Consider the following 23813-nt stretch of genomic DNA (forward strand, 5'->3'; position numbering starts at 1 on the left):
GTCCGAGTCTCTATCTTCCTGCATCTGGCCTCCTAACTTGGTCTCCTCACTTCTAATTCTGACTGCCCTCATCCACACAGGGCAGAATGTGCTCTTATACACATGCCCCAGGGCTCTGCAAGGGTAGGGTTGGGTCCATCTGATCCATGTGTGTATATGCCCAGTGGCTAGCAAACTGAGGAGACAAACAATAATAAGTGACTGATTTTTAAAACGTAGATTCCTAGGCTTTGTTCCTGGAAATTCTGACCCTGCATTTCTTAATCATCTACAGGTAACTGATGATGAATCCACCAGGCAACCCAGATCTCTCTTCTTGGAGATACTTCACAGCTGGCCTGTGAGCTCTCAGTGGGATCCCTGCCTCCTCAATGTACACAGAGACCTCTGAATTGTCTCTAAGACTTGGAAGAAATGAGGAGCAAAGCCCCACCTGGAAACACTAGGAAAGCCAACTTGAGATGGTAAACTTTTAGTGAAGATACAATACATCCGCTTACCAGCTTTACTGGCCCACAATCATAATGCAGTAGCCTGAATTGGTAAGGAGGGATTAAATACATACAATTCTTAATTTACTAAGCTACCAGAAGCTAAAATAGTGATGACATTTAAAATTTAAGTTCATCTATGTCTAAATCTTCCACAAGGTCAAATGTGATTGGATTGTTTTCTCCTTCCTGTTGTTTTTACTCTGGGGGAAATGACTGAAATACAACCAGTGGAATGAAACAGGAATCCTCAGTCTCAAAGTTCAAAATAGTGTTCACCCTAAGGGTCCCACGCTTTCCTCCATGGAAACTGTTCTGGAATGCTATATTGAATCAGATTTGATTTAGTACATAAAGGATAAGGATTTCATGTGAACATGTCTTAATTAAAAAAAAAGAGAGAGAGAGAAAGAAAAGTTAGGGCTACCGCACTATATGAAGTTACCAAGAAGTTTATGGCAAATTGAATGTTCTAGCCATTAAGCAAGAAGGTCTTCCGGTCCTAAAATTCTCATAACTATGTTTGGTATTGTAAGAAGCAATGAAATCTCATACCCACTACAAATACTTTCATTCTTCCTTTATAACATGCTTGACTAAATTTTACTCATTCCAAATCTTTCTTCAAAATAAAAACCAATGGACAAGGTTTTAGTCATTTAATGTGATTTGTGGTCAAATTTTACATGTGGTTATACTTAAATGTACATTTCATCTGTAATAATGAAGTTTTTGTTTTGTTTTTCATGTCAGTATGTATTTAAATCATGGCTTCCTCCCTCTCCTTAATTCCTTTTCTGTCAGAAAACCCTTCAGAAGCAAGGAAGTATAGACAGATTAGAGAAGCGCCAATGATTAGATCTTGCCCATTTCACACTCTGGAGACATTTCCAAAAACACATTCCCATCATTCTGGAGACATACAAAGGTATCCTCTCTAACTTCCTCTTTTCCCTTACCTGAGGGGCTTGCTCTCTGGGCCCACATCTGTAAAGCCCATTTCCTCCAATTTGCAACGCCTGTAAAGCTCATAGTGCCTAGAGTGGGTCTGCTCCCGAAGGTCCTCCATATTTGTACAAATGAGCATTTCCCGCAGCTTTACAAAGTCACAGTGGTTTTCATTTTCCACTAGCCAGAAAAAAAATAAGAGAAAAGCAAGGCCAGTTTTTAATTCCTGCCACATCATTAGTGCATGTCAAATGAACAGATAAATAAAAACACATAAAATAACAAATAGCAAAATGATTAATAGGATTAATAGCTACAGTTAGCTTATACAAGCTACCAAGGAAGAAACTCTTGCATTACATACTGCACTGTAGGCAATACATTGCATTATAGGCACTGTTAATTAACAAAGTGTGAAAGTTGCTCTAATCTAGTAGCCAAACAAAAAGAGGAAATAGCAAAAAAAATCTTTTATTATATTACTACATGCTAGAGTTATTTCATTAATGTTTTGTTAGTAGTTTACACACCATAGCCAGGACACTTATTAGTGCTTTATAAAGAATACATAACATTATTCTACTTCAAAGTAGTAAATTCTACAAACTTAAAAACACCATCTGTGCATGCTATAATTATGACATTCTTGTTCTATAATATAGCATTTATAAACCTGTGTTAGACATTATTCAGAATTAGGGAATACACTTACATGGTCCCTTTTGAGGCAGGCTAGCAACAGGAAAAAAACCCACCATGAGACTCCCTTCTCGTAAGCAAACAGATATCCCCATGAAAGACTTTTTGCACCACCCTGAGCTATCTCTAGAGCAATAAACCCCCTCTAAGTTGTAAATACTCTGACAGTCATAAATATCTTTGCAAGATAGTGTCCAAAGGGGTGCCTCTAAGACAGGATTGCCTAGTAAGAGGGAGACCTGCACCCAGTTTGACCTCTCAGACAAAGTCCTCTACTTAAGACCTTATGAATATTGGTCACATCTCATACATACAACTAAAGGCCTAAAATTAGCATAAGCACATGTGCAGATATCCCATGTTATGTGATAAGGCTATGTTAATTAAACCTGCCAGCCATCCTAGCCCCTTCCTAAGGACTGTTCAGATTTTCCCCACCTTACAAATGATAAATTGATCTTTAAACAAAGAAATCAATGTTTCTGTGCCACCTGACAGGAGTCCACTGGTTTTTCTCTTGTGGTGCTTCATCTTACTCGTTCTTCCCTTTCTTTCAATAAAGTTTTGCTACTTTTTTGCAACTTGTGTCTCTGTCCAGTTCTCTGTTCAGATGAAGTAAGAACTTGGGATCTTCTGGACTAGTGTCTTCTTAGAGTACTCAGTCTGATAACACTTTTATGTTTATGGTTACCAGAGAACTACAGATAAATACATTTTGTTTGTTTATTTATTTATTTGAAACAGGATCTTGCTATGTTGCCCAGACTGCCCTCCTGCATCAGCCTCTTGAGTAGCTGGGATGAGAGGCATGCCAACCTCAGCTCTAACTGTGTATTTTTAATAAGCTTAAAATGCTAAATTTTCTCCTTATTTTACATTTTGTAAAGAAATTTGTCAGCTGGGCATTGCTATAATTCTAGCATCAGGAAGCTGAGGTGGAAGGATCAAAAGTTCTAGGTCAACATGGGGTACATAGACCCTCAATAAAAACAACAAAAAAAGTCAATTTAATAAAAACAACACTTGGAAACTAGTGATGGTAGGTATAATCTATTCCCCATTAATTACCATAAAAAATAAGGCCAGGCGTGGTGGCTTGTGCCTGTAATTCCCCCAAAACCAAACCAAACCAAATGAACAAACAAAAAGAAGCAGATAGTACTAATTATTTACTTACTATAATGCCAAATAAATAATCTAATATCACATAGATTTAACTTTTTTAAGTGACTGAGTCATTTTGGAAATAGTTTGTCAATACTTTGATTAGAAAAAAATGTATCATGCCTAAACAATACTTTATGCATTCAAATTTTGATTGAGGACAGGTGGTAGAGAGGTACAGGACTTGATGGACATGCCTAAGGCCATTGGTTGGATCCCCAGCACCAAACAAATAAACAAACAGACAAAAAACAAGAAAAAAATTTAAATTTTGATCAAAGCATGCATAGCCAGTGCTTCTCACCAGAATGGGGTGACTGTCTAGACTCTATAACTTTGGCTGACACAGTACACAGCAAACTCCTTTGATAAACACTCATAATATAAAATAAGCACCACCTCAAAGAATGTATTAAGTGCAACTCTGAAATTACTAGGTAATATACATATTTCCACCAGTTATTTCACTTACCCTGTACAATACCCCAAGGGTACTGGCGAACTTTGACCATCTTATTTCCAACTTTTACCTCATCCATACTTCCTACAACAGCAAATGGCAAATGTCCCTGAAAGGGAATAATATAAATTTCATCTTCTCATACCAATGTGATAACTGAGTAGCTAAAAAATTATGAAAATAATAGGAAGTGATTTATTATATATCTATTAAAATCAAATGGCTGTTATGACTCAGACTTTAAAACTTGGCTTTGGAACCTGACTAAAATGAGGAGAGAAAAAACCAAAATTAGTAGAATTAGGAATGCAAAAGGGGAGATAACAACAAACACCATGGAAGTCCAGGAAATCATCAGACACTACTTTGAGAACCTATATTCAAATAAATTTGAAAATCTAAAAGAAATTGACAGATTTCTAGATACATATGATCATCCAAAACTGAACCAAGAGGAAATTAATCACCTGAATAGACCTATAACACAAAATGAAATTGAAGCAGCAATCAAGAGTCTCCCCAAAAAGAAAAGTCCAGGACCTGATGGATTCTCTGCTGAATTCTATCAGACCTTTAAAGAAGAACTGATACCAACCCTCCTTAAACTGTTCCACGAAATAAAAAAGGGGAGGAAAACTGCCAAACACATTTTATGAAGCCAGTATTACACTTATCCCAAAACTTGCCAAAGACACCTCCAAAAAGGAGAACTATAGGCCAATCTCCTTAATGAACATTGATGCAAAAATCCTCAACAAAATAATGGCAAACCGAATTCAGCAACACATCAAAAAGATTATTCACCATGACCAAGTAGGCTTCATCCCAGGGATGCAGGGGTGGTTCAACATATGAAAATCAATAAATGTAATAAACCACATTAACAGAAGCAAAGACAAAAACCACTTGATCATCTCAATAGATGCAGAAAAAGCCTTTGATAAGATCCAACACCATTTCATGATAAAAGCTCTAAGAAAACTAGGAATAGAAGGAAAGTTCCTCAACATTATAAAAGCTATATATGACAAACCTACAGCCAGCATTATACTTAACGGAGAAAAATTAAAACCATTCCCTCTAAAATCAGGAACCAGACAAGGATGCCCACTATCTCCACTCCTATTCAACACAGTACTGGAATTCCTAGCCAGAGCAATTAGGCAAGAAGAAGGAATAAAAGGAATACAAATAGGTAAAGAAACTGTCAAAATATCCCTATTTGCAGACGACATGATCCTATACCTTAAAGACCCAAAAAACTCTACTCAGAAGCTTCTAGACATCATCAATAGCTATAGCAAGGTAGCAGGATATAAAATCAACATAGAAAAATCATTAGCATTTCTATCCACTAACAATGAGCAAACGGAAAAAGAATGTATGAAAACAATTCCATTTACAATAGCCTCAAAAAAAATCAAATACCTAGGTGTAAACCTAACAAAAGATGTGAAAGACCTCTACAAGGAAAACTATACACTTCTGAAGAAAGAGATTGAGGAAGACTATAGAAAGTGGAGAGATCTCCCATGCTCATGGATTGGTAGAATCAACATAGTAAAAATGTCTATACTCCCAAAAGTAATCTACATGTTTAATGCAATTCCCATCAAAATTCCAATGACATTCATCAAAGAGATTGAAAAATCTACTGTTAAATTTATATGGAAACACAAGAGGCCACGAATAGCCAAGGCAATACTCAGTCAAAAGAACAATGCAGGAGGTATCACAATACCTGACTTCAAACTATATTACAAAGCAATAATAATAAAAACAGCATGGTACTGGCACAAAAACAGACATGAAGAACAGCGGAACAGAATAGAGGATCCAGATATGAAGCCACACAACTATAAGCAACTTATCTTTGACAAAGGAGCTAAAAATATACGATGGAGAAATAGCAGCCTCTTCAACAAAAACTGCTGGGAAAACTGGTTAGCAGTCTGCAAAAAACTGAAACTAGATCCATGTATATCACCCTATACCAAGATTAACTCAAAATGGATCAAGGATCTGAATATCAGACCCCAAACTCTTAAGTTGATACAAGAAAGAGTAGGAAATACTCTGGAGTTAGTAGGTATAGGTAAGAACTTTCTCAATGAAACCCCAGCAGCACAGCAACTAAGAGATAGCATAGATAAATGGGACCTCATAAAACTAAAAAGCTTCTGTTCATCAAAAGAAATGGTCTCTAAACTGAAGAGAACACCCACAGAGTGGGAGAAAATATTTGCCAACTATACATCAGACAAAGGACTGATAACCAGAATATACAGGGAACTTAAAAAACTAAATTCTCCCAAAACTAATGAACCAATAAAGAAATGGGCAAGTGAACTAAACAGAACTTTCTCAAAAGAAGAAATTCAAATGGCCAGAAAACACATGAAAAAATGCTCACCATCTCTAGCAATAAAGGAAATGCAAATTAAAACCACACTAAGATTCCACCTCACCCCTGTTAGAATAGCCATCATCAGCAACACCACCAACAACAGGTGTTGGCGAGGATGCGGGGAAAAAGGAACCCTCTTACACTGTTGGTGGGAATGTAGACTAGTACAACCACTCTGGAAAAAAATTTGGAGGCTACTTAAAAAGCTGGACATCGATCTACCATTTGATCCAGCAATACCACTCTTGGGGATATACCCAAAAGACTGTGACTTCAGAGGCACATGCACATCCATGTTTATTGCAGCACTATTCACAATAGCCAAGTTATGGAAACAGCCAAGATGCCCCAGCACTGATGAATGGATTAAGAAAATGTGGTATCTATACACAATGGAATTTTATGCAGCCATGAAGAAGAACGAAATGTTATCATTTGCTGGTAAATGGATGGAATTGGAGAACATCATTCTGAGTGAGGTTAGCCTGGCTCAAAAGACCAAAAATCGTATGTTCTCCCTCATATGTGGATATTAGATCAAGGGGATTGGACTATGAGCACATGATAAAAGCGAGAGCACACAAGGGAGGGGTGAGGATAGGTAAGACACCTAAAAAACTAGCTAGCATTTGTTGCCCTTAACGCAGAGAAATTAAGCAGATACCTTAAAGCAACTGAGGCCAATAGGAAAAGGGGAACAGGTACTAGAGAAAAGGTTAGATCAAAAAGAATTAACCTAGAAGGTAACACCCACGCACAGGAAATCAATGTGAGTCAATGCCCTGTATAGCTATCCTTGTCTCAACCAGCAAAAACCCTTCTTCCTTCCTATTATTGCTTATACTCTCTCTACAACAAAATTAGAAATAAGGGCAAAATAGTTTCTGCTGGGTATTGAGGCAGGGGAAGAGGGAGGGGGCGGAGTGGGTGGTAAGGGAGGGGGTGGGGGCAGGGGGGAGAAATGAACCAAGCCTTGTATGCACATATGAATAATAAAAGAAAAATGAAAAAAAAAACTTGGCTTTGGATATGTACCACTGTTCTACAAGAGAGCCATTTTTGGAATCCTATGAAGGAAATTATTTACTGAGGATCTCCCCCAAGCAAGGCATTATGATATTGGGAGTATTTTTTTAAAAAGAAAGAAAGAAAGAAAGAAAAAAGGAATTTTAGGTATATGGGTCATTTTCATCAATATTATCTTTGCCCTGAATATAATGTTGAAGAAATCACAGAGATTACAAAGTAGGTACAATGAAACTATATATCTGCATTTAATGTTGTGTATCAATATACGGTATTAATAAAAAATAATACATAAAGTTCCAAATTGATGCTAGTATGGTAAATGCTATAGAAACTGAGAGGAGCAAGAGATTACTGGGAGCAGGGACATACAATCCAAGCTAGATTAGGAAGGATGGGCATAGGGAAGGATATTCTGAGCCAAATGCAGGGCCTTGAAGTAAATAAATCTGTGTAAAGCTGAGGATTGATATAGGGGAAAAGTCTAACTAAAATAGTATTATGCTTACTATTTAGTAATAGACACTACATTCTAAATTGTGCCTGTTTGAAAAATTATTCCTGGAAAGTATAAAAAATAAAACTAAACAAAGACAATTTAACACTTAAGAATCAAGCTCATTTTATATTATTAGCGTTTCATAGATTTAGTTTAGGTTTTCTAATATAAATGGGGTATGAAAAAATCAGAAATAGTAAAGGGAAAATAGGGGATGAACAGTTACTGAATGGCACTTAACCATGAGTATATCATTTAATTCTCACAATAATCCTTAAGATAGGTACTATTAATTTAATTCTATAGATGTTAACCATTTTGGGGAGAATAATAACCCCCACAGAACATATGGTTAAGTCTTTGAGTCTCAAACCCATGATCATTCAAAATACAACCAGATATTTAAGAAAGTTTTGAAGAAAGTAAAATAAGGAACTCAATCATTTTAGTTACAATAAATGAAAAGTGAGAAAAATGTTTCAAATGCACGTGATATATTGTAAGGAGGAAGAGTGTGGAAACCAGCTTTGAGAGATCTTGAAGACACATGATTCTAAAGCATTCCAAGAGAGGTTGTACAATCTTCTTGCATGTTTAAAATAGGAAAGAAAGGCATCTTCCTAAGGCAATTAAATATGACTTCACAAAAGGTATATCCCAGTCTCACAAATGTATGACTTTATTCAGGTGAAGGCAGAGAAGATAGAAAATATACATAAAAATACATTCTTATTATCCTATTTCCAACTTAAAAATTTTTATTTTCCTACTGCACTTTTTGACATTTTACCAAATTTGAAGTCTTTTTGGGAAATACAAGTGAAAATACATCACAGTGGTCCTCTTTACCCAGAGGTGATGGGTAGGGTATGTTCCAAGATTCCCAGTGGATGTCTAAAACTGTGTGTAGTGTGCAACCCTAAAGATACTATGCTTTATGCTGTATACATATGCCTATGACAGTTTACTTTATAAAGCAGGCACAGGAAGCGATGAGCAACAATAATAATAAAGTGGAACAATTATAACAATAGACTGTAATGAAAGTTACATGAATGTGGTCTTTCTCTCAATATCTAATACTGTATTATACTTACCATCCTTTTTGTTTTGCCAGTACAATGCCTATATGATGCTATTTCATCGTGTTATCAGAATGGCATAAATTTAAAATATAAATTATTTCTATAATTTCCCATTTAATATTTTCAGTCTATGACTGACTATGGGTAACTAAACCTTCAGGAAGCAAAGCCTCAGATAAGGGACCTAAGTGGCAACAATTCTAATCAGACTTCAGCTTTATTTTCACCAGTAGAACAGACTTATGTTCAATGAGGAGCTTACATTCATTGCAGCATTGATCTTAGCAGTAGCGTCATCATCTGTTGGGAACTGGTATATCTGGACACCACTGCACACCAATTCACTCATGAGCTTGATCTTAAACTTCTGTAACTCAATTTTAGAAATTGTATCTGCTTTGGCAATCAGTGGTATAATGTTCACCTATTAAGAAGAAAGAAAACCATATTCTTATCACTGAGGATTTATTTTTTAATTCTGTGATTTTTTTTTCACCCAAAACCATTCAGACTCTGAAAACAAATTTCTTTATCCTAGATCAGGGATTAGCAAATTATGGTCCAGCTTGCTACATGCTTTTATAAATAAAGATTTATTGGAACACTACCATGCCCATTCATTTAGTTTGCTTTCCCATTAAAACATCCAAAGTGAGTAGTCTGTCATAGAGAACATAAGGTCTTAAAGCCTAAATGACTACCTGGTCCTTTACAGAAAAAGTATGCAGAGCTCTGACCAAGATAATCATTGGTCATACCCCTTATACAATTATTCCTATGACAGCAGTCTTATAATAATTGTTTTTAAAAAGCAGGTATCTTGTAAGATTAATATTCATTTAGATTTAGATTTAGAAATCTCACATTTTCTTCTCTCTCCATCAAAGTCTCTTTTAATTCCACTGTACACAAAATAAGTAAAATGTTATAAACAGCAAGTCAAAATCACTTGCTTACTCTTATTTCTTAATACTGTAAACAATAAGTAATTAGATGATTGGCGTCTCAGAAAAACAAACAGGTGACATCTCTCTTTAGGTCTCTCATGTTATCCCTGCCTAGTCATGGCCCTGTTATCAGAGACTCCCACCTAGATGGCAAAGGCAGGAAGTTGCCAATACTAATTCGAGTGTTCACAGTGCAAACAAACAAGTTCCTCAGTATTACTCAAGTCATAACACTGCCAGAAAGGAGAGTATTTAGGGTTATACAGACTAACTTATAAGTCTAGTTCCATAAGAGATTTATGTAGCCACAAAACATTGATGTCTCCATAAAATGTATTTAGTTTGTTTGCTTTTAATCAAAAATCCCAGACTAACCAGATACATGTGTTAAGAATTATATTATACTAGAGAAAGGTCAGTTAGAGATGAATCAACTTAGAATGTAACACATTTATACATGGAAGAAAAGCTAGGAATCTCCCTGTATAGCTATCCTTATCTCAACTAGCAAAAATGCTTTGTCTTTCTTATTATTGTTTATACTCTCTCTTCAACAATATTAAAGATGAGGGCAGAACAGATTCTGCCTGAAAGCAAGGGGGGATGGGGATAGAGAGGGAAGGGGTAGGGGGTAGGGGGGAGAAATGGCCCAAACTATGTATGCACATGTGAATAAATGTGAAAAAAAAAGAATATTATAATGTAATTCTCAGAATAAAAGTAAAAATAAAAATCACAATTCCCACTGTATTCTTAATTTTTTTGAATTCTCCAATTTCATACAGAGTGTATATTTGGATTCATTAGTCTTCCATATGCTCAAAAGTAAATAAAGATTTTCCTATCTATGACTTTAATGGCAGAAAATTTTCCAACAATTGTGAGTAAACCGGTTTCATGTTAGATTAGTCAAAAGACATAAAAATTTTGGTGCCAAAATTTCAATATTCTGTACTTGAATATTCAATAAATTATGCCAAGTTTATAATTTACAGTTATTTCTTCAATAAATCACAGTGTTAACATGTCTTTCAGAGGGAGGGAAAAGTAACAGAAGCTGTCAAAGATGGTCACTTGTCACCACTTGCATAAGACAAAATAACTTTCCATACCAAACGTTTGGCTTTTTGAAACAACAACAAAAAAAACAATCTTGAGGAATCCTGGGGAGCTGAAAGAAGCCAGCATAACTACTTCCCATTTTTAGTGCTCCTTATGTAAATTAGAATTTCTATTGGTCTGCCAAGGTCACTTGTGGATAACTCCTGTCCCTATAAAAATAGTTTTATTCATATATACTAAGTATCCAGTCAAGTAATTGAGGCATGTCTCAGTCTTCTCTTTAAACTTGTAAGAAAGTTTAGTTATAACATACCTTGTCTTGTTTATACAACAGAAAGCTAAAGGCAGCATTTTGATTAAAAAAAAAAGTCTCAATTTTTGAATTTGTCTATCATCAGCTGAAGAGAGTCACAGTCTTCAAGTGGGTGCATAATGCAAATGACCTTTTAGTGTTGGCAGAAAACATTTCATTTTGATTGAATGAAACATGGTACTATTTAAACAATACACTGTCATGCTTTTCAAAGTCTTTGGAAGTGTGCAATATGCATCTAGAGCTAATAATTGTTAAGTTAGCAAGATGTACCATTCAACAAGTGCTCGTTCTCTTCTGTATTCCTGAAAACCTACTAAGAGAACATATCAGCATGAACTGCTCCAGGCTAACTCCGTAAAGACTTTTGAGAGATAAAGGTGGTCAGGTTGGCCAGTACCTCCAATAATAAAATGTAACTATTCTGAGTGAGACTGTACCTATTAACAGAAAAATAATTTTAAGTAATGGAATAATAAGTAACAAGTGTTTCCTATATATGCAGGCATTGTGCTGTGCTAAATGTTTTGTAATTCATTTCAGGTACTCTTCATAGAAGTCTTAGAGTGACCTCATAATTTCCACTTTAGAGATAAAAATACTGAACCAAGTTAGTTTGCCCAGAAATGTAGGAAGCTGGTAAGAGGTATGGCTGAAGATGAACCAGGCAGTTATCTAACTCCTCTCTGCTGTGCATTTATTCATTTATTTAATTTATTTATTGGCGATACTGGAGCTTAAAGTCAGGGCCTTGCACTTGACAGGCAGGGGTACTACCACTTGAGCCATATCCCCAGTGCCTTTTGCGTTAGGTGTTCTTAGATTTGTGCCAAGGCTGGCCTGAACCGCAATCCTCCTATTTATGCCTCCCATGCAGCTGGGATGACAGGTATATACCATCATGCCCAGCTGAGATGGTGTCTCTTGAACCTTTTGTCCAGGCTAGCCTTGAACCACAATCTTCCTGATCTCAATTCTCCAAGTAGCTAGGAATACAGGTGTAAGCCTCCACTCCCAGCTATATTGTATTTTAAATTTTATTTTATTTTTAGCCATACTTGGGATTGAATGCAGAGCCTTGAGAATGCTATGCAAATTCTCTATTACTGAGATATACCCCTGTCAGACATTATTTTTACTTTTCTTAGGTGAAATATTAGTTTTGTTGGGACTTTTTTTGAAACAGAATCTTGCTCTGTTGTCCAGACTGTCCTCAAACTCCTAGTCTCAAGCAATCCTCCTATGGCAGCCTCCCAAGTAGCTGGGATTATAGGCATAAGCCACTAGGCCTCTACTGCCTGTTTTACACTAAGGTAAGATCTTAGGCAGGTAGGCCCCAGCTAACTCTGACACAATCTTCTTATGTAAAATAACAGAGGCAAGTATAGTTTTTACCAGGTAGTTTATACTTTATCATAAAAAATAAAGAATTTTTTTAAACCACCAAAATTAGACATTTTATATTTATACACTATACTAAAACAAACATCTGTTCTGACTTAAGTTATTCTTGTTATTGAGGAGGGGAAGGATGAAACAACATGTTTGCATGCCTATATATATTGCATACATGCATAACGTTAACAGGGGATTTATATGTATTATCTCATTTAATCCTCATAAGGTAAAGACAATAGCTATCTCTTACTGGGGATATCTATTTGCCAAACCTTCTATTCACATGGATTAATATAATTAATTTTCATATGTACCTTGAGGTAGGTCTTCTCCCTAGTTTGTACCTTACAGGTAGAGAAACTAAGGCTCACAGGGTTAAAGACACTTGCCCAAGATCAAATAGTCAGTCACAGGGCCAGTATTTAAAAGAAGCCTTTTTTACTGACACCAAATTCTAGTCTTTATACACACTGCATCATGCTGCTTCCCTCCAGCTAACACAAAGCTGTACTCTAAGGTCTATGTTCTTTTAATAGATATGAATTTTTATATGAGCAGACTCAGCTACATTCAGCTTTTTTTAAACTCCCTAAATTTACACATAGGTCCTTATCTTGAAATTCAAAATTAGATTTTGTTGATATTGCCCAAATTAAAATATATTTCACTATGTGATGAAACATTACAAATTAATCTTTGTCAATGAAGTTCATCCTCTCATTGAATGGTATCAGAAAGTGAAATTAGTGTCAATAAATTCTATAGTAAAAAAGGAACTAAAATGTTATCTTAATGTTTTGTCTCTATGTCTCATCTTCCAAACTGAATTTACCTAGAAAATAAGGTAAGACAGAAACTTATCAAATGCAGAATAAAAGCTATATTATATACATATATCTATCATAGAGATACTTTAATATTCAAAAACATGTTAAAGATCACAAATTGGTTCCTTTTTTAATCTACCTTACTGTCCAAGCTCTTCATAGTCAAGAGGTCAAGTGTCCTCAGAGAGTGGCCAGTGGGAGCAATGAAATAGAGACACACATGGATGCGAGTGTCGTGGTAGCTGAAGAGAGAACGCTTGATCTTCAGTTCTTCTTGGAGATAGGCCTCAAACTGAGCATCTATGTAGTCAACTATTGATTGACAGCTGAAAAATAAAATTATGTAAGTATTCAAAAAAACATACCCATGCTACCATAATAAGGTATTTGTACAACTCTGAAGTTTGAGTTCTGTATTTTTACCAATTAAACAGTTGGTATGTATGCTAAATGATAACTCTAGTGATAATCCAGAATGTACCATATATGTGCCAATGAAGATAATACCCCCAAATGATAGAGATACCTTGTGCTTGAAATGGTACTGAATTATCTTTGTAAGCTCCACAGCAATGCAGTACCTTATGCAGTTTAGGTAACCAATAAAAGTGGATAGAACTGAATTCTTCTATAGTTTCCTTTTAATTCTAGTCCTTGAGTCTTTTAAACCCATAAAATACATTGTTCTCCTTGTCCAGATGGTAAATATAAAGATAAGGATAAAGAAAGTATTTTAGTGCTGGTGGAGTGGTTCAAGTGGTAGAGAGCCTGCCTGGCAAACACTAAGGCCCTCAGTTCAAAGGCCAGTGCTACAAAAACAAAAACAAGAAAACCACTTTGAATACTATAAAAATTCACTTTTTATCGCAGTGATTATTATGAACATTAGTAACTGTCCCAACAGAATTTCTTTCCCAAAATAATAAAATGTTAAAATGTAATCTTTTAAATACCTATTCAACACAAAAACTTCAAAGAATCTTTTATTGACTTAACATGACCCACTAAATAATCATGATTGTTTCTGTTTCTGAATGTCATGCTATATGATTTTTAAAAATGAAAGACCATAACATTTTTGCTAACTGTTCTTTCATAGCAATTTGCAGGTTTCCACTTCCAGTAAATAGCAAATTCCCCCTTCCAATATAAAGAAAAATATTGACTTAAAATGTAAGAATCCTGAAAAACATCAAAGAGCTCAGAAGGTAATAAGGAATTAACAAGGCCAAAACTGAAGACAGCAGAAACTAGAGAAGCAGGCAGAGGAGTAGACAAGGTGCAGCAAACTATAGCCCATAGGCAAAATCTAGCATGTTTGCTTGCAAATAAAGTTTCACTGAGAAAGACATGTCCATGTTCATTTGTTTATGTATTGTCTGTGGCTGCTTTCTTACTACAGTTGTAGAGTTAAGCAGTTCAGTCTCAGATTGTTAGGTCCTGTAAGCTTGAAGTATTTATTTTCTGCCCTTCTATGAAAAAGTTTGCCAAATTCTGTAGTATTAGCATCAATTCTAGTTTTGTCCTGAGATGATTTATCAACCCCATACCTAGGCTTTACTTTTGAAGGACTCACAAGGCAGGAAGAAAGAAATCAAAGCCTAGGACCCACACAGGTAGGATTCAAATAAGAGACCTCCTCCTCATGCTGAGCTTAAATCCTAAAAGCCTATATCTTCAGGGTAAGGATGAATTTTAGAAATAAACCTACAACTTTCACCCTCTTCCCAAAGACCAATAAGAAAGGATGCTCAGGCAGTAAATGAATTCGGAAAAATTAAAGGCAAGTAGAAAAAAACAAATAAATACTCTTGAGTACTTTAAAGCATAGTGTCAGTCTTGCACATAGGTGCAAGAGGCCTCTGATTCTGGGAACCTCACGCCATGAAATAGGTTTAGGGATTTCTTCAGTACTAATGCCCAGAGGGGCTTTGCATGAGCAAAACCAAATCTGTTTAAAGGAAGACATTTTTACCTCAGACTTCAAAGTGTCCCTGTAAATAATTTGCAAAGACCATGAGAACTACGATAAAAAATAACCAATCACATAAAAAGAACACAATGAATAATATCCGAAAGCAAAAACAAACCTAGGAAAATGTCTCCAAAAATTACAAAACGTAATTATAAGATAAAGTGCAAATATGAATATACATGCTTGGAACAGGAAACTAACAAAAAGTAATTCCGCAAATTTGAATATGGACCACACAAATGTAAAGATTAAAACTAAAATAATCAAAATGTGCCAGGCACAGGTGGCTCATGCCTATAATCCTAACTACTCAAGAAGCAGAGATCAGGAGGATTGTGGTTTGGAGCCTGCCCTGTGGAATTAGCTTCTGAGAACCTATCTTGAAAAAAACCCATCACAAAAAAAGAGGCTAGCAGAGTGGTTCAAGTGGTAAAAGCACCTTCCTAGCAAGCGTGAGACCCTTAGTTCAAACACCAGTACAGCCAAAAAAAAAAAAAAAAAGCAATGGATAGTTAAAGCGGATTAGATCAAACTAAAGAGAGGTTGGTATACTGGAAGACAGATTTGAAAAAAAACTGTTAAGTCCATCTTATTTGTAGATTTATTACATGCACTTTTGAACAAGTATGGTCAAAACAAATAAAAGAAAATAAATTTCAAAAGCAAAAATTTTTAATTCTCATGAGTACTACATATCTCACTTGATGCCCAAAAGCTCTTAGTCATTTCCATGTTATTTTCAGTTGTGTTTAAACGTTATGTGATCTGTTGAGTGTCTCCCTGCCCTTAGTTTTGTGAAAATATGCATCCTCCAAATCAAATGGAGTCCCCAAAAGCAAGGTGAAAGTGAATGTGCTTAATGTAAGCAATAAAATTATAAAGCGAAATTTGTAGATCTGTTGAAAGAGGGTATGTCTTTAGCATGAAACCATATATCCGCAGCTATCAAAGATGCACTGTAATTATTCAGAATACAATAGACAGGTGTAAAAGAAAGGGATGAAAAGCACAAGAGAGATTAAGAAACATGAAGACATAATAAAAAGATCTAACAAACATTTCATTGACATTTCAGAAGGAAAAAAGACAGAAAAGGAGACAGAGGCAATATTTAAAAACCAACATCTGAGTTTCTTTCTTTCTTTTTTTTTTTTAAAGAACTGATGTTTACAATTCAGGCACTCACATGCTCACACACATCAAAGGTAGGATAATTTAGAAATTAACAAAAAACAGATACAGCCTGGTAAAACAGAACAACAAAAACAAAAGCAAAAATGGAATGCATCCTTAGGGGGCAGACAGACAACTAACTTCTTAGTAGCAAAAATTGAAGCCAGAAAAGAACAGAATGGTCTAATGAAAAGAATAGCTCAGGACTGTATGCCAAACTAAAATGATAAATATGAGAGCAAAACAGTTTTTAGTTAAGAGAGTCTGATAAGTACATAATGGCCACATAAAATAACAATGATGATGTCTTATATGGTCAAAGTAAGAGAAAACACACATGACAATTAAGTCAAAAGAGAATTAATGGAATCGAACTAAATTCCATTTTACTGTCTATGTATATTCATGGAGAAGTACAATTATTAATTAAGCTTACCCTTTGATTAAGCTAAAAAACTGCATGGTATGTTTTGTGGTATAACAACTATAATAATAGAAATCAGGAAAAGAAAAAAAGAAATACAGAACTAGCAGGACAAATAGAAAACACACACACAAAAGATGGTAGATTTAAACCTAAATATATCAGTAACTACACTACTTGTGATTGGGCTAAATGTTCAGTTAAAAGATAAGCACTGTCTGACAGGATTTTTAAAGAGAAAATATGCTCAATAATAAAAATGTCTAATGCACAAGTGCACAGAAAGGTTGAAAGTAAAAGAATAGAGAAAACACACTACATATACATAAGAAAGCTGATGTACCTAAACTAAGATCAGACAAGACAGACTTCATGAGACAAGCATTAAAGAGAAAAAAAAGGTCGCTACATATTAACAGAAGTGTCAACTGAAATAAAGTGGGTATTAGAAATTAACTGAGAATCAGGCTGGTGATGTAGCTCAGTGCTACAGTGCTTATGTAGCCTGTGCAAAGTTCTGGGTTCAATCCCCAGCATCACTAGAAATTAAGAATCAAAATGAAGTAGGCCAGAACATAGAAATGATAGATGCTTGTATAGAAATGTAAACATATGTGACTTAACACTGTATTTCAGATTGTATATTCTCTCTCTCTCTCTCTGAGCTTGCTTTTCAATTGCAAATAGTATGGTTTATTCACACTCTAGCCCAGGGACAGACCAAATCCTAGCCTGGGGACCACCCAAATCCCTCCTCACTTACTGATTATTGGTGATCAAGAACTGCTCAGGTTTTACCCCTCCCACAAGCTAGGGTGAACTTTAAAAAAACACTTTGTAACAATGCTCTCTTTCTCTCTCTCTGCTTTTACCTGGCCCATCATGGCTGTTTGTAACTTTTTCTTCTAACCTTTAATAATCTTTTACAATCACCCTTGCTATGTCTTCATATCCTGCCTTGATGCATCCATGTAGGATTAAGAATCTGGAATTTCTGTTTATCAGTGACTACAACAAATGTATTGTGTATCAAAACTTGTAGGACAGAACTAAAACCATGTTTACAAAGTAATTTATAATCTTATATACATAAGGCTGAAGGTCAGTAAGAAATTAGAGTAAAACCCCCAAAAAAGAGATTTTATATATCAATACATCTATCTATCTATATGTATATGTATCAGAAAGTATGTACTTCCTGTACAAGAATGAATACAGAATTTTTAAACTCGTTGAAATCACCTTAAGAAGTGGACTTAGGTAGAAAGGATAAGATAGAAAGGAGAAAAATAGAGGAGATGAACCAATCCGGGATGGAAATGTCAAAAGGAAACTCCCTGTATAGCTATCTTAAACAAACAAAAATGTCTTTTTTTTTTTAATGTAAAAACGGAGAACAGGAGGACAGAACAGGTCCTGCCTGGGGGAAATGATACCAGTGGGAGGGGATAGTATTTAGGGAGAGAGTGCAGGAGGGTGAATATGGTGCCAATATTGTGTACACGTGTATTTAAATGGAAAAATAAAACCTGTTGAAACTATTCCAGGAAGGGAGGATGGGGGATAAAGGAGAATTATGCAGAGAGTGAATTCAACTATGATATAATGTAAGAAGCTTTTTTAAACTTCTTACCCCCAGTACAATAATAATATAAAAAAGAAAGCAATGAAATAGGAAAAACAAAACATAAAACATTGAGAAGATCAAGAAAGCCAAATTTAGCCAGGTATGGTGGCACATGCCTGTAATTCCAGTACTCAGGAGGCTAAAGTAGGGATCAAGAAAGGCCAGCCAGGGATACATAGTGAGACTCTCCCTTGATGGAAAAAAAAATTGTTATCTGAAAGAACAAATAAACTGACAGTGCCATGTTGAGACTCATCAAGCAGAAAAAGAAAACAAGCACAAATAACCAGTATCAGGAGGGAAACAGTAGATATAATTACAGAGAATACAGACAATAAAAAACATATTAGGAATATATCACCAATATTTTTAGGCTAATAATTTGGAAACTTACATGAAATATGTAGCATCAAAACTATCTCAAAAAAAAAAAAAAAACCCCCCTCTGGATTGTCCTATAAACATTAAAGAGCATTAAGTAACTCAAATCCTCTCAAGACAGAAAACTCCAGGCCCTGAAAAAATAACTATTCTTACACATTTTCCAGAAAATAGAAAAGGAATAAAAAGAAACAACCCCCCCAAAAAAAGCTCATTTTAGAAGGCTAAAACAAACTTTAAAAATTGTATTAGAGGAAAATACAGGCTGGAAATCTCACTTATAAACACAGATACAGACTGGGGATGGAGCTTAGTGACAGAGTGCTTACCTAGCAGATGTGATGCTTTGGGTTCAGTCCCAAGGCAAACAAAATCAAACAATAAACACATATGCAAAAATTCTATAAGAAAAAAAATCAAATAATGCACAGTATGAAAGACTAAAACACTATGATCACACAATGGTATCACCATAAGGTTAATTTACAGAAAATCAGCCACTGTAATTTACCTAAAAGAAGATTAAAATGGAAAGAAACTAAAGAAATCACAGTGAGCTGGGGGAACAACTCAGAGGTAGACTGTGTGGTTATTGGTATGTTTCAAGACCTTATGTTTGATCCCTAACACTGAGGGGGAAAAAAAGAAGAAAAAGTAATACAATTTCTCCATAAAATGCAGTTTATGTAAGTATATATCTATTCGGATTTTTTTTTTTCTGAGACAGTGTCTCACTATGGCAGCCCAGGCTGGACTTGAGCTCTTGATTCTCCTGCCTCAACCTCCTGAGTGCTGAGATTGTGTGCCACCATGCCCGGCCTATTCATAATTTTTTAAAAAGCTATTAGTAAAAATAAACCTTTGTCTCTGGGACAAGACAAGGATGTCCCCTATCACTTTAAGTCATTCAACAAAAAACACAATTCCTCCTTAGTACAGTGAGCATAAAAAACTAAAAGCAGAAAAATAAAGCCTATTTCCAGCCGTGCTGGAGTAACTTACCCTGTCATCTGAAACCTAGAAACTTGAACAAAATATGAAAAGAAAGGGTTTTGAACATTGGACATCAGTAGTATAAAACTATGATCAATGAGAAAAGAAACACATGAAGGAGCCCTAAGATTTCTTCAGCTTCCAGCATGTAGACACTTGCCTGACCAACTTTGGGTCCAAAGAGAGAAACAGAGCACAGAGCCCTGAGTGGATTTATTGACTTGAGGGAGACCAAGACGACTGGAATCTGTGGGACAAAACAATGGAGAGAAGGGAGCTGCACAGACAGAAAAGCTCCACAGATCCTGAAAGGGTCCTCTCAAGTTTGTGGCTAACCAAGTACATGAGATTTGCACATGCATGAGAGCAAGTACCCAAGGTCAAAGCCATTTCCTCTATTTTAGGGATGTGATGGTGGTCACAAAACTGTCAAAATTCATTTTGAACTGTACACTTAAAATCAGCAAGATTTATTCTACATAAATTTTATGCATCAATAAAGCTTAGTTAAAAGAGAGAAAGGAAAGAACTGGAAAAACACCTAATTCATAGTAATGGCTCCTTTAGAAAGAGACATGGGTCTGAGGGGACAGTTAAAGTGGGCTCCAAGTGATCTATGCTAGGTGGCATTTTCACAGAAGCATGTCTAAGTGAACATGCTTCAGAAGCATGTTCAGAAATGCTAATAGCATTTTTAGCATTCAGAAATGCTAACAGAAGCACTTCATAACTGAACTGATAAAAAAATTCAATAATGAGAAAAAGCAAGTTAAAATCTGAGTCAACTCCCTATATAGCTATCCTTATCTCAACCAGCAAAAACACTTGTTCCTTCCTATTATTGCTTATACTCTCTCTTCAACAAAATTAGAGATAAGGGCAAAATAGTTTCTGCTGGGTATTGAGGGTGTGGGGGGGAGAGGGAGGGGGCGGAGTGGGTGGTAAAGGAGGGGGTGGGTGCAGGGGGGAGAAATGACCCAAGCCTTGTATGCACCTATGCGTAATAAAACAATAAAAAAAATCTATTTTAAGGATAAACTTACACAGAAAGTTATAACTATGGGGGTCTTAGTTCAAAATACAATGAAATTTATTTAGCAGTTCAAGTATATTGGTCCTATTTTTTAAGTTCATTTTTAAATACTTTCATTAGTTAAGAAAGTGAATATGGTTGATGTACTTTCTATATAAGAATGAATACAGAAATTTTAAACCTATCAAAAAATGTCTTTTTTAAAAAAAAACACAGGACAAGAAGGTAAAACAGGTCCTCTCTGGGGGCTGGCACCAGTGGGAGGGGGGAGGATATAGAGAAAGGGTGTAGGAGGGTGAACATGGTAGAAATATTATGTACTCAGGTATGACAATGGAAAAATGAGACCTGTTCAAACTGTTTCAGGAATAGGGATAGGTGGGATAAAGGAGAAGGATGGAGGAGGTGAATTCAACATTGTAAGGGTTTTGGTAAATGTCAGTGTCCCAATGTACCCTCAGTACAACAATAATTTTTTTAAAAAAGATAAATGAAAAAAATTTTTTAAATAAAATACTTTAAATTATACATGAATTAGTTCTAAGTTGATACCATCTTATAATTATTAATAACATTTGAAACAAGGTATATCAGGCCTTGGCACTGCCATAAAAGGAGTACTTCCAGAAGGTCCAAATGCATCATTTCTGCATATTTAAGGAAGACATAATGCTGAAAGGCTGTTATCTGACTTTTGTCACTCACAGTGACCTATTTTTGTACAAAATGTTTCCCTCCAGAAAATTACTTGTGAAAATGAAAATATGTACATTTCAAAAGGGAGAAAAAGTTATTGATTTACCCCTAATCCCTTTCTGTCATAGCTTAAATTTAATAATCTATAAAAAAATCTTTATAAAACTATAGGAAAAAATTAGACAAGAAATGATGACATAAAATAACATAAACTGAAATTTCACTATCAAAAAATTTTCCTATAATGCTTGATAATATAACTGGCTATTTTAGTTTAGAATTTTTCAAAAAGCAGCAACAACAGAAAACCTTTTGTGCACCATATATTTGGTCATTGTATATATTCTCGCTCATATGCCTTATATTTTTTTTTCACGGCAAAATGTCCTGTCTGAAAATTAATATCAATCACTGAGTATCAGGAAGTAATTAAAATTAGCCTTGCTAAAATACACATTTTAATGATGTGACTCAAATTGTTCTAAAGAAATAAGGCAACTGGATAGAAAAATATCAATTTAGTAATAGAATAAAATAGTACTTAATTGCTAAAACCTGTGTGTGGGGGGGGTGTGTCTACAGGGAAAGGTATGAATTACCATATATGAAAATCAAAGTATAGCTCAAGCGTCTAGGTAAATGTCTTGATCCTAGACTAAGAAAACTTGTTTTACTGCAAGAAGAAAACACATACCTCTCTTCTTTATTTATTTGGTCACCAAATCCCACTGTATTCACAATGGTCAATTTCAACTGAACATTACTTTCCTGGAGTTCATATGTCTGGGCTTTAAGTCTAACAGTTGGGCAAAAATGTGAGGATTCATTTTCTTCAAAAGTAGTATTAAACAATGTGTTAATAAGTGTTGATTTTCCAATTCCAGTCTCCCCTGAAAGAAACAGAGGCACAGCTTCACAGGTGCATATGATGCCTGAGAAGAAATATAACCATAAATTCTTAAAGTGGTTTCAAAAATCAAAGTATTTCAAAGGCTAGGTTTTCCATGAAAGAAATACATGCTAGGTCTTGTCCTAAGTCATTAGCAGAGAAATCAATATACATTCTAAGTTACTTAGAACTCTAAAAAGAGCACTGAAATATTTACAAAATAAATCAAAGGTTTAAAGCTAAGAAGAACAGAACTAACAGAATTTAAACAACTGAGAAAATCCCTGAGATCATAATCTCTAACTGATAACATGAGCATCACATTGCTTATACAAAGGATGAAGTGAGCACAAGGAACATGAGGAAATTGGAGGAAGAGTTAGCAAACTCACCCACACAGAGAATATTAAAACAGAAGCCTTGCTGAATGGATCTATCAACCAGCTGATCAGGCAAACTCTCAAAACCAACATGCCCACACATAGTTAAGGAACGGATATTTTCTTTTTTCTGAAGGAAAACAAAAACAACAGCAACAATTAAAATAACTTTGACTGAAATAGAATATAGGCACACTTGAAAGGATAAATGTAATTTATCAAAGGGACTAAAGATTTTACCATATTTATTCCTCACCTAAGATACAAGTGATTACACACATTTATGAAAAAATTTGAAGAGTCCAGACCTCCAAAACACACATTTTTATTCCCTTTGTATAGCAAGAGTACAGCACAGATTATAACATTAAAATATATAATTTCCAAAACCAGGAAGATATCCAAGTTCATTTGCCAATGGATAATTTATAGGTCATTAAATATGTTTATGGATAAATTTTTAATAACTAGGAAAGTCCTACATTAAAATGTCAAATGGAAGGTGGAACAATGTATACACACATAAGTAAATGTAAAAATGATAAAAGGAGAAAATGAAAAAATTAAAATAATAATAGCCTTAAATTTTGAAAGAAAAATAAAATGTCAAATGAAAAGAGGTACAACACAAAATTACAGATACCATTCGAGCTCCCAGTCTAGCAGAGTAACTTATGTCAAACTTACCTCCCTGCTGATGACAATTATAAGCAACTCTTTCAAGTCACTGGAGTACAAAGGCATGTAGACAAGGGAGGGCAAGAAATTCTCAAGAGAATGTACTTATTACATAAGATTTACATTCAGCTAGCTCTTCATCTGAGAGTACTCCTGAGTCACTATGGCACAAAGAATATGGAGTTTAGGAAGGAAGTAACAGTCTTACTGGGTTAAGAAGTTATTTGGAGACTGGGGC

At 35.2% G+C, this 23813-nt stretch overlaps 1 protein-coding gene across 8 annotated transcripts in view; it reads right to left on the bottom strand.

Moving 5' to 3' along the window:
- Septin10 (septin 10) overlaps positions 1–23813 on the bottom strand; it is a 64266-nt gene that overhangs the window by 14919 nt on the left and 25534 nt on the right. For 7 of the 8 annotated variants that reach the window (XM_074050567.1, XM_074050570.1, XM_074050569.1 and 4 more), the window contains 6 exons: positions 22910–23027; positions 22323–22518; positions 13466–13652; positions 9042–9203; positions 3775–3871; positions 1451–1619 (listed from right to left, as the gene is read on the bottom strand). In XM_074050567.1, the coding sequence (XP_073906668.1) occupies positions 1451–1619; positions 3775–3871; positions 9042–9203; positions 13466–13652; positions 22323–22518; positions 22910–23027 (929 nt within the window). Of the gene's footprint in view, positions 1–1450; positions 1620–3774; positions 3872–9041; positions 9204–13465; positions 13653–22322; positions 22519–22909; positions 23028–23584; positions 23722–23813 lie in introns of those variants that run through there. The other variant, XM_074050566.1, reaches the window with a different exon arrangement.

Source organism: Castor canadensis, chromosome 12, assembly GCF_047511655.1.
Source record: "Castor canadensis chromosome 12, mCasCan1.hap1v2, whole genome shotgun sequence".
NCBI lineage: Eukaryota > Metazoa > Chordata > Mammalia > Rodentia > Castoridae > Castor > Castor canadensis.